The sequence below is a fragment of the Sciurus vulgaris genome (genome assembly GCF_902686455.1).
Source record: "Sciurus vulgaris genome assembly, chromosome: 8".
Classification (NCBI taxonomy): Eukaryota; Metazoa; Chordata; class Mammalia; order Rodentia; family Sciuridae; genus Sciurus; species Sciurus vulgaris.
The window spans coordinates 95,654,200-95,670,790 of record NC_136468.1 but is presented as its reverse complement, the minus strand read 5'-3'; the positions used below and the strand labels follow the sequence as shown (position 1 = coordinate 95,670,790).

General features: G+C 33.0%; 1 protein-coding gene across 3 annotated transcripts in view; it reads left to right on the top strand.

The window, feature by feature from the left end:
• The window catches only part of DPY19L2 (dpy-19 like 2), an 82,888-nt gene that overhangs the window by 54,173 nt on the left and 12,124 nt on the right, over nt 1-16,591 (top strand). For all 3 annotated transcript variants that reach the window (XM_079149871.1, XM_079149870.1, XM_079149869.1), the window contains exon 16: nt 1,636-1,682. In XM_079149871.1, coding sequence (XP_079005997.1) covers nt 1,636-1,682 — 47 coding nt within the window. The remainder of the gene's footprint in view (nt 1-1,635; nt 1,683-16,591) is intronic.

Sequence of the window (16,591 nt, the reverse complement as noted above, 5' to 3'; positions counted from 1 at the left end):
CCAATTCCTTAGGGACCTCTTAGAAATAGTGAGAACAGAGAAATGAGAAGAAATGGGCTAGATGTGAACAAGTTCAATGCACTCCATTCCCTTGGCCCTCTCTGGTGCAGAGTGAAGGTTTTCTGCACTAGTCTATTTCCATTCCATCATGGCAAACTGTGGCATTTTTACAGGGCTCCACCTAAATACATAAATTAACTATTGAGTGGATGGTCAGCCAGTATCAGGGAAACATAGCCATATCTACTATTACTGTATTTTTTAAAAGAGCTTATGAACACTTTACTTACCCCAGAGACATCACGGCCCAAACTGTACATGGGCACACACACACACACACCCATCCCTGCAACCACTAAAATTTCACTCCTTTCTCCTTTCTCCTTCCTTGTAAACACTTGAGTTCTTTATTTGACTGTGGCTTACTTCTTACTTCAGAAATATTGTGTTTTGATTTTGGGTACCAGGGATTAAACCCAGGGGGGCTTTGCCACCTAGATACATCCTCAGTCCTTTCAATTTCTTGAGACAGGGGCTTGCAACTTAGCTGAGGCTGGCCTCAAACTTGTAATCCTTCTGCCTCAGCCACTGCACCTGGCTCCTTCAGGAATATTGTTGATTTAAATTTTCTTTTATAAAAAATCAGGAAAGAAGGAAAGGTATGCATGGTATAATTTTCCTGTGACAATATTGAATCTTAAACTCTTATAAATGACATTATATTATCTATCTATAGCCCATTAAATTGGCACTTGTTTATATATGTGACTAGAATCTCATTTATGTCATTTGATGCCTTATAAATTGTATTAATATTACAATTATGTGTCTGTGGAACTTGAAACATTTTTCTATAAAGGATACTCTTGAATGAATGATGAAAGTTAAAAATTCTAAACTTGGATTTAATTTTCAATTACTCTACATGCAACTATGTATTTTTCTACAAATTTATCTTTGAATTATCCTGTGGAGTGAAAGTTTTAAAGTTACCTGTAAATTATTTGTGTTAAATAAAATAACTAAAGCCTCTTTTGGTCAAATTTAGGCTTCACATTTTCTTTCCATTTTTCCTTTTCTCCCACCCACAACATCATCTGGAACATTTTAATGAGTACTCTCAAACCTTCTGTGGCTGTCACTTGGTTGAAAGAGAAAATGGGGAATCAATTATTTTGTAGCTAATTTAACAATAATCTGGAGTTTTGAGTAAAATAGGAATATAAATTGTTGATTGATTGATTCCTACTTTTCTTGGGAGGCCAAGATAAAATAGTCTCTGAAAATGCATGAAAGAAGCAGATTCCTTTGTAGACAACAAAACACCCCCCCCCACTATCCTCCCCAGCACAATAAAAATATAAACTTACAATACTAGTAACTAGTTATTCACACTATAGAAGTTAGAATTTTAGAGCTGAAGTGGAACCTAACATGTTTTTAAATAGAATTAAATTATCATTTAAAAAAGTTATTTACCTAGGGCAGAGCTGGGATTAAACCATTCCTGAGAACTCACTTTAATGTTAAAAAAATTCTTCTTTTTAGTGTGGGGTTTTTATATTAATGAATCAGAGCACTTGAAATATTTCAATGTTCTTTAGAAAAGTCTCATTGATTTGATTCTATTCACAGACTTATCGTGATATTAAATGTGTCTTATCGACAAACACTTATCTAAGGTAATTATATCATAGTTGTTTTTAAACATATCAGGTTAATATTAAATAACTTATGGAAATTTTTTTTCAAATGAGTTTACTTTAAAATTATAATTAAGAGGATACAAGAGCCAATTTAGATGTTTCTTTTTAAAAAGACTTCTCTTCTTATAAATTTCCTTTATGTATTTAAATTTATTTTGGAGATATTTATACTTGTAAAATAATTCAAAATTTAAATTGATTTTATTTTAACATACCACTAGAATTTGAAGTCATTAACCTGAATTAAATCCAAAATTTAATTTGCTCATACTTATTTCTTTTTAACTTTCAAAGAAAGTATAATTGTTTTTCTGAATATTAATGAAATGTTTGTATACACTTATTGTTAAAATAGTTTGTTTTATCACATTTTTAGTGGTTTCAGTAAAGTTGGAATACAAGGCCTAAGCAGATGCCAACAAAAAATAACATGTCTTAGAAGTCATACATAGATAGATTGCTACAGGACACAAAAAGTACATTGTGAACCTTCTGAGGGAAATGTTATCTCCATTTAAATTTTTTATCTGTAGTTACATCATTTAATTTTATTTTTCAGAAGTTTAGATTTACAAAAAAATTGTGACTACTTTGCAGAGAATTTCTATGAATCTCTTACTTCATGCTGCGTTTTCAATTAACAGTTTTGTGTGGTTGCCAGAAGACCTAATTAAGACCTTAGAAACATTTGTTGAAATCATGTCAAAATAAAGGTGATAATAGACCCCCTGGACTTTGTTCTAGTCAGAGAGAGGCCAGGGGAATGTTTCTTGACATTCTAAAACATTATTTTGAAAACTGATAACTACTCATGTAAGAAATTCATGAAGGAACTTGGGATGTTTAATTGGATAATAGATTGAGGGGTATGTGACAACTCTCTTTAGGTATTTGAGAGGGTAGAATGTGAAAGAAAACAGACTGGTGAGGGTTAATGAATGGAAGATGCTTAGCTCAGAAAAACGAAGTCTTTTTCATCGTTTACATACCAGAAAATGACAGCCTTTGTGTGTATGGACAGAGTAGTCCTTCAAATCACAAATATAATACAATGCATGTTTATAGCAATACATTCAGGGAAAACAGTATATATTAAAAAAAGAGAAAATATTCCCTCTCTTAGATCTACTTCACAGAGGTTCTCATTGTAAGCAGCTTTATGTGTATCATTCTAGAAAACACATGGAAATATAATGTTTAAAAATGGAATAATAATATTATTTTGCAGCTTGTTACTTTTATTTAACAGTGTGTCATAGGCTTCTGCCTAGATTTTTTTTTACATTTTATAGTACTTTTGGCAATTATTATTTACCACCATGAGTGACCACCATGTATTTTGTCATTGCTGTATCTATGAATATTGAAATTTTATTATTTATTTACCTTCCAGGGTTGCCTCATATATTTGAGGAATTAATGTGTGTAAAATGCTTATAATTGCTGATAGAACAAACATTCCAGTGTTAGTTATTATTGTAATTCTTATCAAGCTTAGTCTAAGGAGTTTTTTCACATGGGTTTATATGTATTTCCTCTTTTATTCCTGTTGAATATAGTAACTTTTTGTATTTTTTAATTTGTCATTACTGGTTTATAGGAAATTTTCTTTGATTTGTATCACTTTTGTATCCAGCACATTATCAAACTTACTATTTAGTTATCATTTTCAATTGATATCCAGATTTTCTAAGAAGCTTATCTTATAATCCAAATAATGATATATTTCAGTTTTTATACTTCTTTTTTCCCCCTAATTTACATATTGGCTAAAAGATCCAGAACAAATTTCAAATGCAGTCATAAACAGTTTTTTCCTTATTTTGTTTCTGGCACTGAGGTAAATACCTGTAGTGGCTCACTGTTTCATTTGATGTTAATGTAGAACAGATGATCTTTATGAAGTTAAGAAAGTTTTCTTTTGGTTCATATAAACCAAAGTAATTTTTATAATTAAAAGTGATGGTTGAAAGTATATGGTGTATGTATTATATCTCAGTAAAACTGGGTTTTAAATTTTAAAACTGGCTTTTAAAAATGTTTTAAGTTCATTATATGGCTTTTCTTCTTTATTAATAACTAATAGTAAATTTTTTATCATGGTAAGAATTTTGAACATGAGATCTACCCTCTTAGCAATTTTAAAATGTAAAATACAGTATTATAGACTAGAAGTACAATGTTGTGTAGTTGATCTCTAGAATTTATTCACTTGCTTAAATGAAACCTTATTCCAATTAATTAGTAACTTCACATTTCATTCTCATTCAACATGATTACAAAATAGGTTAAGAATTCATATATACATTTCTCCAAAGATGACACGGAAATGGCCTAAAGGTGTATTCTATGAATTTGACTATTTTAGTTACTTCATATAAGTGGAATCATGAAGTATTTGTCTTTTATAAGTGGCTTGTTTCACTTAGCATAATGACCCCAGGGTTAATCTATACTGTCGCATATTACAAAATTTCATTCTTTTTATAGGATGGATAATATTCCATTGTAATATTTTATTTATCTATTCATATGTCCCTGAATATTAAGTATTGCTTCTACATCCTGACTATTGTGAATAGTGCTGCAATAAACTTAGGAGTGTTATTATCTCTTCAAGATCTCAATTTCACATCTTTTGGATAAATATCCACAAGTGTGATTACTGCATTTTATGGTAGTTCTATTTTAAATAAACTTCTGTACTGTTTCTCAAAGGAGCTGTAACATTTGCATTTCCACAGTAATGTGAAAGGATTCTGTTTTCTCCATATCCTTGCCAACATTTGTTGCTGTTATTTCTTTTATTATAGCTACCCTGACATATATAAGGGATAAGCCATTATGATTTGGATTTGCATCTCTTGGCAATTTCTACGTCACCTTTGGAGAAATATCTATTCAAGTTCTTAGTCCATAGCCTGTATTGTAATTGAATTGTTTTTTTTTTTTCTTTCTTCTTCCTCCCTCCCCCTCTCCCTACCTGCTTCCTCCTCTTCCTTCTCCTCTTCTTTTGTTGCCATTGAGATGTAGGAGTTCCTTATATATTTTGGAGAGTAACCCTTTATCAGATAAATGTTTAGCAACTTTTTTTTCTATTCTGTGTTCCTTCCTACACAGAGGCATTTTAATTTGATGTGCTCCCACTTGTCTTTGTTTGCTTTTCCTACATGTGTTTTTAGTGTCATATCTAAGAAAATATTGCCAAGAACAATGTCCTGAAATTTTTCTTCTATATTTTCTTGTAGGAGTTTTATAGTTTCAAATCTTAAGTCTAAGTCTTTAATCCATTTTACATTGATTTTTGGGTATTGTGTAAGATAATAGTTCAATTTTATTTTATTTTTGCATGTGGATATATATGGTTTTCCTAACAATGTTTGTTGGAGACTGTTCTCCATTATTTCATCTTGTCACAATTATCAAAGACCATTTGGTCGTGTGTGTGGATTTATTTCTAAGCTGCTCTCAAATTTTTTCATTGGTCTACATGTCTGTCTTTATGCCAGTACTATACTGTTATTTTTATGTTTTTTATTAGTGAATTATATTTATACATAATAATGGGGTTCATTTTGACATATTCATAAATGCACATAGCATAATTTGCTCCAACTTAATCCTCTGTACTTCCCTTTTCACTCCTTTCTTTCCTCACCCTGGTCCCCTTCTCCTATTTTATTGGTCTACCTTCTATTTGTTTACTGTTTTTAATTGGTTACATATAAAATCAAGTTACATATAAAACCAAATTAAGTTATACATAAATATAAAGTGGAATTCATTGTGATAGATTCACACATGCACATAGTATAATTTGGTCAATTTTATTCACTGATTCTCCCGCTTTTTCTCTCCCCTCTTCTCTCCCCCTCGGTCCTTCTACTTCACAGATCTCCCTTCTGTTTTTGTGATATTCCCTTTTTTTTTTCCCTAGCTTCCACCTATGAGACAACATATTCAACCCTTGACATTTCGAGTCTGATTTATTTCACTTAGAATGATATTCCCCAGGTCCATCCATTTACCAGCAAATGCTATGATTCCATTCTTCTTTAGGACTGAGTAAAACTACATTGTGTATACATACCACATTTTCTTTATGCATTTGTTTGTTGATGGACACCTGCCCTGGTTCCATTAGCTGACATAAACATTGTTCTGCATTTATTACTATAGTATGCTGATTATAGTTCTTTTGGGTAAATGCCAAGGAGTGGAATAACTGGGTTATGTAGTGGTTCCATTCCTATTCTTTTGAGGAATCTTCATAGTGCTTTCCAAAATAGTACCAATTTGCAGTCCCACCAAATATGTATCAGTGTGCCTTTTCCCCCCACTTTTTCACCAGCAGTTGTTATTTGTATTTTTAATTACTGCCATTCTAAATGGGCTGAGATGAAATCTTAGTGCAATTTTGATTTACTTTTTCCTGATTGCTGTGAATATTGAACATTTTCCCATATATTTGTTGACCATTTATATTTCTTATTTTGAGAAATGTCTATTCAGATATTTTGCCCATTTATTGATTGGATGATTATTATTATTTTGATGTTAAGTTTTTTGAGTTCTTCATGTATTCTGGATATTACTCCTCTGTTGAAGGAGTAGCTAGCAAAGCTTTTCTCTCATTTGATTAGACTCTCCCTTTATGCTTTTATTTCTTTTCCTCTGCACAAGCATTTCATTTTTTCTATACTATTTTATTGGGGTGTTACAGTTGTATTTAATGGTATGGCTTGTTGTTACACATTCTTACATGTACACAACAGGACAAAATTATTGGTAATAATCATTCCCAAGTATTTCCTCTCTCTCTTCCCTCACACCTACTCTTGATCCCTTTCCCGTACTCTACTGAGCTTCCTGCGATTTTCATGAGATCTACCCCAACCAACCATTTTTTTCCTCCTCCCTATCTAGTTCCCACATATGAGAGAAAACATACAATCCTTGACTTTCTGAGTTTGGCTTATTTCTCCAAATATAATGTTCTCAAGTTCCATACCTTTTCTGCCAGATGACATAATTTATTCTTTATGGCTGTATAAAATTCCATTCTGTTTATATCCCATATTTTCTTTATCCATCCAACTTTTTATGGGTACCTAGGTTGTTACCATAGTTTAGCCATTGTGAATTGTGTTTCTATAAACACATGCATGCATGTTTTGCTACAATATGATGACTTTAATTCTTTAGGATAAATATAGAGGATCATATGGTGGATCATATGGTGGTTCCATGCCTAGCCTTTTGAGGAACCTCCATACTGATTTCCATAGTGGTTGTATTAATGTACAATCCCACCAACAATGTAAGTTTTTCTTTTTCTCCACATTCTCTCCAGTATTTATTATTGTTTGTGTAGTTGATGACTGCCATTCTACCTGGAGTGAAAGGAAATCTCAGTGTAATTTTGATTTGCATTTCCCTAATTGCTAATGTTGAACATTTTTCATATATTTGTTCACCATTTGTATTTCTTGTTTAAAAAGGATAGTTTTCCTGATTTCCTTTTCAGCAGACTCATTTTTGGACTATAGGAAAGTGATTGATTTATGAATGTTGACTTTTATTCTACTACTTTGTTGAAATTGTTTATCAGCTCCAGAAGACTTCTGATGGAGTTTTTTGAATCTTTTAGATACAGAATCATGTCATCAGCAAACAGATAATTTAACTTCTTCTTTTCCTATTAGTATATCTTTAATTTTCTTCTCTTGCCTGTTCTGTTAGTTTCAAGAACTGTATTGGATAGGAATGAGGAGAGTGTCTTGTTCCAAATTTTAGAGGAAATACTTTACATTTTTCTCCATTCAGTGTGATGTTGACGTTAGGTCAGTATTTACAATGTTGAGTTAAGTTCATTCTATCTTTAGTTTCTCCAGCATTTTTAACGGGAATTAGTGCTGGATTTTGTCAAAGGCGCTTTCTGCATCCACCAAGATAATCATGTGATTCTTATTGATTCTATTTATGTGGTTAATTACATTTATTGATAATGCTTATGTTGAACCAACATTACATCCCTGGAATAAATCCAACTTGATTGTAGTATATAATCTTCTTAATGTGTTTTTGAATGCAGTTTACAAATATTTTATTAAGAATTTTCCCATCTATGTTCATTAAGGATATTGGTCTGTTTTCTGTCTTTAAATGTCTGGTAGCTGAGAATCTATTTGTTCCTGAGCTTTTCTTTGTTGGAAGGCTTTTGATTGCTGCTTCAATCTCATTGCTTAATATTTGTCTGTTTAGAATTTCTATATTCTCTTGATTCAATTTTGGAAGGTGTCTGTGACTCAAAATTTGTCAATATCTTTTAGATTTTTTTCAACTGATTTATAAGTTTTCAAAATAGTCCCTAATGATTCTTTCAATTTCAGAAATGTCTGTGGTGATATATATTGATATATATCACCACAAATATATATATATTTATTATTATTATTATTATTATTATTATTATTATTATTATTATTTTGTGGTGCTGGGGATTGAACTCAGGGCCTTGTGAATGCAAGGCAAGCACTCTATCAACTGAGCTATATCCCCAGCCCCAATATCTCTTTTTTCATCTCTAATTTATTGATTTGGGCCTTCTCTCTCCCTTTAGTTTGGCTATGAGTTTATCAGTCTTATTTATCTTTTCAACAAACCAACTCTGTTGCATTGACCCTTTGTATTTTTTTATTCTCTATCTCACTAATTTTAGCTCTGTTCTTATTTCCTGTCTTCCACTGGCTTTGGAATTCGTTTTTTCCAGCTTTTCTATGTCCTTGAGATGTGCCATTAGATTATTTATTTGATATTTTTCCTTTTTTAAAAAATGTACAGACTTAGTGCTGGAAACTTTCTTTGTAAAATTGACTTTGCCAGAGATTTTAGCATTACTGTTCGATTCTAAGAACTTGTTAAGTTTGCCTCTCATTCCTTCTATGATATATTCTTCATTTAAAAGAGTATTGTTTAATCTTCTAAATGTGAGGTTTCTATAATTTTTCTTACTGTTGATTTTGAATTTCATCACAGTATGATCTGATAAGATACACAGGAGAATATCAATTATGTTGTATTTGTGGCCTAAAATATGCTGTGTTTTGGAAAATATTCTATGAAATGCTGAGAATAAAAACTATTCAGCTGTCAATTGATGACATATTCTATAGGCATCTGTTAGGTTCATTTTATTTATAATATGATTTAGTCCAGAAGTATCTTTATTGATTTTATATGTGAATGACTTGTCTATTGGTGAGAAGGATGTCACCAGTATTATTGAATTGGAGTCACACAGTATTATTGTATTGGGGTCTGTCTGGGAGATAATGACAAGAAGCAGATGCTTTATGTAACTAGGAGCACTGACATTTGGGGCATAAATCTTTACTGTCATAACTTCTTGTTGGATTATTTCTTTTAACAGTATGTAATCTCCTTACCTTGTATCTTCTGATTATTTTTTGCTTGAAATCTGCTTGGTTTTGGACTCCATTTATACGGAATATCTTTTCCTATTCTTCTACTTTCAACCTGTGGACACCTTTGCCTGTGAGATGAGTCTCTTGCAAAGTGCATAGGGTTGGATCTTGTTTTTTAATCGATTCTGCCAGTCTATGTCTTTTAATTAGAGAGTTAAGACCACTTACAATCAGAGTTATTAATGGAGAGATGTTTATTATTTCCAGTTATTTTGGCTTCTTTCATAAATTTAAATTGCTCTGAATTTTCATTTGCTTAATTACTCTTCTGGAGAATTTCATCCATTTGAGAGCTCTAGGATTTATTTTTGAATTTTTTTTTTGTAGTTTTTCTATAAGCATTTTCTGTAGTGCTGGTATAGTGTTCAGCCATATTATGAAACATTTTTATTTGTTCTTTGATTCTGAATGTCAGTTTTACTGGATATTACAACCTTGGATGGCAGTTGTTTCCTTTCATAGTTTGAATACTCTCATCCAAGACATTCTGGATTTTAGAATCTGAGTTGAGACATTAGACATGAGGCTTATTAGTTTGCCTCTAAATGTGACCTGACATTTTTCTCTTATGACTTTTAATATTCTATCCTTATTATGTATATTAGGCTTTTTGATTATGATGTGTCTTGGAGAGGTTCTTTTTTGATCTTTTCTATTTGGAGCTCTATATGAATCCTGTATGTGGATGTTCATCTCCATTCATGACGTTTGGCACATATTATGTTATTATTTCACTGAAAAGTTTCTTAATGCTATTAACCTGTATCTCTATACCCTCTTCCATCCTGAGGATTCTTAAATTTGGTCTCTTAATGTTATCTAGTTTCTGTGTGTTCTGATCCTGTTCTTTTTTTTTTTTTTTAGAGTGCTCCATTTCATATACCCTGTCTTTGAGACCTGAAATTATATTTCATATATAATCTAATCTGTTGATGATACTTTCAAGTGATATTTTTATTTGATTTATTTTCTTTCATTTCCAGAAGTTTTGATTGGTTTCTCTTCAGAATTTCTATATCTATATTGAATTGCTCTATTATCTCCTGTATTTACTCTGAATACTTTCGTTAGATCTCTTTTAACCCACTAATTATTTTAATAATATATTTTATAGTCTTTTTGAAACTTCATTCCCTTCAATATCTATATGCTCCTTTGTTGGGGATTGTAAACTTCAGGAGGAGACATGTTTGCCTGTTTCTTCACATTTTCAGAATCTTGGACTTGCACGTGTTGAGAAACATTCAACTTTCTCTATTGTGAGGATGTTTTTTGTTGAGTAGTTCTCTTTTGTAATAAATCTTGTGTTGTTGTTGTTTACTCTTAGCTCTGACACATAGACTGAGTTTAATTCAAGTGTTAGTTTAAACCACCTCAGTTACACCCACCAGGCAGGCATGTGCTGGGACAGTGTGATAACACTTGTTAAAAACCTCCCAGAGAAGAAAGCTGCTGCATGGCCACCTCAAGATGGTGATATGCCTTAGTTCTCTGCCTGCCAGCAGAGAAACATGGGGTACTCTTTAATCATCAGCTTGCTGTATTATCTCAGGATCAGTTAAGATCAAATTGTCTCTGTGTTCCACAGGTTTTCCCAATTATTTTTCATAGTTTTTCTTTCTCTGCCTATGTGACCTTTCCCCTGTACACTGAACTGGCATCATCAGCACTCCTAGCAAAGCCTCAAGGATATCTTCCTTTTTCCACATTCAAAGCAACTAGATATCTGTGTCTGATTCTGATACTGGATTTTAGTGGATTTCTGCTGTCACCTCCCTCACTGGAAAGCAATACTCTCATTGCTTGAATCCCAAGAAATGGAGCAACTGGAAAATGCACTCTTTTGCTAATCTGACATCTTAGATCCCCCCCCCCCACCATACTTTTTGGATCACTATAGTTTTATACTATGTTTTGAAGTCAGGAACTGTGATGCCTCCAGGTTGGTGCTGTTTTATCAAGATTTATCTGGCTAGTCCTGGTCTTTTATTGTTTCATATACAGATTTTTTTTCCTGTAAAAAATGCCATTGGAATTTTGATATTATGTTGAACCCATAGATTGTTGTAGATGGTGTGTTAGATTTTTGTTACTGTGACTAAAATATCTGAAAAGAAAAACTTAGAGGAGAAGTGTATTCTGCTGAAGGTGAGGCAGAGCATTTTGATCAAAGTGTGTGGCAGAGGGAAGTGGCTCATCTCTTAGTGGTCAAAAAGAAGAAAAAGAGCAAGAGTAAGTGGCCACAGCGAAGGTGAAAGCTTCTTGGACAAGTCCCCAGGGACCCACTTCCTCCATCCATGCCCCACCTGCCTACAGTTACCACTCAGTCTATTCAAATTAGGATTGCAGCTCTGCATCAACATAGGAACTTTTGAGGGTACCTCATAACCAAACCATAATATATGATATGGGCATCTTACCAATAATGACTTCTAATTTATGAAAATGGAAGTCTTTTATTTATATTTCTTTACATTTGTTTCATCTTACTTTAAAAAAAAAATGTTGGCAGTACTGGGAATTGATCCCAGGGGCACTTTGCCACTGAACTACAACCCCAGTCCTTTTTATTTCTTATTTTGAGACAGGGTCTTGGTTGATTGGGCCAGACTGGAACTTATAATCCTCCTGTCTCAACCTCCCAACTCCCTGGGATTGCAGGTATGTGCCACCATGCCTGTCTTTTCCTCAGTGTCTTATAGTTTTCAGAAAATAAGTCTTTCACCTTTTTAATTAAGTTTATTCCTATTTTATTATTTGTTATGCTATTACATATGGGATTGTTTTACTGATTTACTTTACAGATAGTTAATGGCTAGTGTATATATAAATGCAACTGATTTTTGTTTGATTTTTTTGCATTCTTCAACTTTACAAGACATAACTGTAGTCGTCCCTGCTCTCTTTTGGTTACTTATTTGCATGAAATATCTTTTTCCATCCCCTCACCTCAGCTTATGTGTATCTTTAAAGCTGAAGTGAGTTTCTTTGTATCTTTTATGTGATAGCATATATTCATTTCTCATTCACCTTTTTCCATTCAACCTCTCTGTGTCTTTTAATTTACGAGTTAATGCTTTACATTAAGTGATTATTGATAGGGAAGGAGTTACTATTGCCATTTTGTTGTTTTCTGTTAGTCTTAGAGGGTTTTTGTGTTAGGGTCCTCTCTGGCACATCTGGCATGGAGGAAGAAAGGGTTGACTGCCAGAGGAGGATGTTGGCTGTTTTTCTGTATCTATTACCCATTAAACTTATCTACTCAATAAACCCATGAGAGTCAATACTCTTTTTATGAGAGGAGGCGTGACAGGTCTGGCCATACCAGCTCTGGCCTCTTTACAACATTCAATCTGGAGTAGCCTAGCTCTCTTTTATTTATAGACACAGAGGTAAAGGGGGCGAGGACCAGGAGGAGCTGCTTCTTTGGTGAACAGAATAGGGTTGAGTTAGGGGAACCATCCTCTTAGGGGGAAAATTCCAGAAGGAGACAGGGAACCACTCCCACACAGTGCCACATACTTCCAGGCAGTTCCTAGAAGCCAGGCCTCTGGGTCACGTGGCCCAACCTAGTCTGATTCTGCTAAATAAGGATGGCTTCCCACATTTTGGGTTTTTTTTTTTTTTTTTGGGGGGGGGTTCCTTTTTGACCTGTCTTTTCTTTCTTTCTTCATTTTTGCACTTTTTTTTTTATACCGATATGCTTTGATACCTTTGTCTTTTACTTCTGTAAAAGGAACATTTATATAGGTTTTTGTTTTGTTGCTGTTGCTTTACCTTAGGACATACATAAAATATAGTTACAGTAGTTTATTTTAAGCTTGGAATAATTTAAAATTCAATTGCATATAAACACTTTACACTTAACTTCTCTACCTCCACTCCCCACTTACTCTTAATGATTCATTCTGCATGCTGAGAATGAAATCTGTTTGCTCATAGGGTATTATCATTTATTACTGTGCTAAAATGAACATGCTTATATTTTACTGAGTGTTTTATTTTTAACTTTTATAAATGGAATTGGTCTGTAAAGATTTGGGGGCTATTCTCACGTGGTTTTAGGACCAAAGTTATATTCATCTTATAGCATTATTTGCTTCATATCTTTTTCTGTTCTGTGAGGATTATGCAATTAACTTCAAAATTTTATGTTCCTTAGAGAATTGACAAAACACACCTATAATTATTTTGATCTTTTCAGTTTTGGAACTTAGCTACTTGTCTATTTTTTAAAATATAAACATATAAACATAATATTATACACACAGGTATTTTTTTTTTTGTCAACTTCAATAGTTTGTGTTTTCTCTTCTCTTATTCAGGTTTATCAGAAGTTTTCTTTTTTTTTTTTTTGCATTTCTCAAAGGACCAGTTTTTATTTTTTCAATTTCTTAATTTCTGGTTAAGTTTTTACACCCTTATTTTTTTTCTTTTGGTGAGTTTTTGTTTTTCTGGGTTTAATTTCAACTCATTTATTTTGATATTTATTTTCTAGTAAATAAATTTCAATTTATAACTTTTCTTCTGAAGCCCACTTAGACTGTCTCCTGTGGATATATCTAGCATAAACCATTAGTGGTTGATTTTTACAAAGTGTGCTTTTTGATCCCCAAATCAGAAGAATATCTTAAAATTTATCACTAGTGGCTTCTTTTGTATTTTGTTTTTATAGTTTGTTATTTATTGATATAATTGTTCAGTTTTTATAAATGTTCTGTAAGTATTTGAAAAAATATAAATTTATTATTTAGGGGGAGTTTGAAGTTACATGTTATATGATGTAATTAATAATGCTATTCCAAACACTCCAGCATTGCAATTTATTTTTCCACTTTGTCTCTTATTTTCTCAGTGCTATATAATACTAAGAATGTACTTTTCTTTTTAAATTTTCATAATGATAGTTATTACAGTCCTATTGCTCATTTCCTGATTATTGTAGGAGTATACTTTTGATTATTATAAAGAATCATCTTTGTCATATTTGATGCTTTTTTGCTTTGAATTATCCTTTGAAGACAGTTAATAGTACCATAGCCACTTTCTTTTTTATAGTATTTATTCAATATACCTTTACCTATTTTTTTACTTATTTGTATTATAAACAAATGGGATACATCTTGTTTCTCTGTTTGTACATGAAGTAGAGGCATACCATTTGTGTAATCATACATTTATCTAGGGTAATGGTTTTTGATTCATTCTGTTAATTTTTTTTTCCTTCCCCCTCCCACCCCTCTTTTCCCTCCTTCCTACATTCTTGCCCCCCTCACACCCCCCATTATGTGTCATCATGCACTTATCACCGAGATCATTCGTCCTTTGGTTTTTTTGAGATTGGCTTATCTCAGCATGATATTCTCCAATTTCATCCATTTGCCTGCAAATGCCATAATTTTATTATTTTTTTATGACTGAGTAATATTCCATTGTGTGTGTGTGTGTGTGTGTATATATATACACACACACACACACACAGAAACTGTGATATATATATATATCACAGTTTCTGTATCCATTCATCAATTGAAGGACATCTAGGTTGGTTCCACAATCTGGCTATTGTGAATTGAGCAACTATGAACATTGTTGTGGCTGTATCTCTGTAGTATGCTGATTTTAAGTCCTTTGGGTATAGGCCAAGGAGTGGGATAGCTGGGTCAAATGGTGATTCCATTCCAAGTTCTCTAAGGAATCTCCACACTGCTTTCTAGAGTGGTTGCACTAATTTGCAACCCCACCAGCAATGTATGAGTGTACCTTTTTCCCCACATCCTCTCCAACACCTATTGTTGCTAATATTCTTGATAGTTGCCATTCTAATTGGGGTGAGATGGAATCTTAGGATAGTTTTGATTTGCCTCTTATTACTAAAGATGTTGAAAACTTTTTCATATATCTGTTGATTGCTTGTAGATCTTCTTTTGTGAGGTGTCTGTTCATTTCCTTAGCCAATTTGTTGATTGGATTATTTGTATTCTTGGTGTAGAGTTTTATGAATTCTTTATATATTCTGGAAATTAGTGCTCTATCTGAAGTATGAGTGACAAAGATATTCTCCCACTCTGTAGGTTCTCTCTTCGCATTGCTGATAGTTTCCTTTGCTGAGAGAAAGCTTTTTAGTTTGAAGCTATCCCAGTTATTAATTCTTGCTTTTATTTCTTGTGCTATGGGAAGTCTGATTCTAAGCCGACATGTTGAAGATTTGGACCTACTTTTTCTTCTGTGAGATGCAGGGTCTCTGGTCTGATTCCAAGGTCCTTGATCCATTTTGAGTTGAGTTTTGTGCAGGGTGAGAGGGATTTAGTTTCATTCTGTTGCATATGGATTTCCAGTTCTCCCAGCACCATTTGTTGAAGAGGCTATCTTTTCTCCATTGCATATTTTTGGCACCTTTGTCTAGTATGAGAAAACTGTTTTTATTTGGGTTTGTGTCCATGTCCTCTATTCTGTACCATTGATCTACCTGTCTACTTTGGTGCCAATACCATGCCATTTTTGTTACTATTGCTATTTTTTATTTCTTCAAACTTTTCTTGACATTTTAATTTAGATGTATTTTTTGATGTTTGGCTTTTTTTCCTATTTAAGTTCTTCTAATCCTCATTTTAAATTGGTGAATTTAAACTGTTTTCATATTCATTGTGATAACCACTATGTTTGGACCTCCTGCCATCTTATTTAATTCTTTTTACTTATCATGCTTTTCAAAACTTATTTTCTTAACATTTACTAAATCATTTGTTATCTGTTTTCTTTTCATATTTACTGGGATTTCCTCTGAATTATTAACAAATATATTCACATTGATATCAGTAATGAATAGTTAAAACCTGTTACTATCAATACTACTAACTAGCAGTTACTTGTTATTTACTGCATCTAGTTTCTTATCTGTACTAACTCAGTAAATTCCCACAACCACACCAAGAGAGAAGAGTTTATTGCTGTTCCCATTATATACAGATGAAGGTAACTACAGCATAGAAAAGGTGAATACTTTTCCCCGAAGGCACTGTCTTAGTCAATTTGCTTTAATACAATGAAATGTCTAATGCAACTAACTTTATAAAGAGGAAAGGTGTTTATATCACACAGTTTTAGAGGTTTGAAATCCAAGATTGAGGAGCACTCCATTGACTTGGCCTCTGGTGAGTGTGGTACATCATGATGGAAACAAGTAAAGGAGCAAAGCATCACATCTTGGGTAGCGGGGAAGGGGATGTGCAAGTGCATGTCATACTCTCATGGGAACTACCTAGAAGTCCTGTGAGAACTACCTTCTGAGGGCCTGTCCCCAGTGACCTAAGGACCTCCTACTAGATTTCATCTCTCAAAGGTTCCATGGCACTTTCCAATTGCACCATCACAGGGACCAGGCCTTTATCATGGACT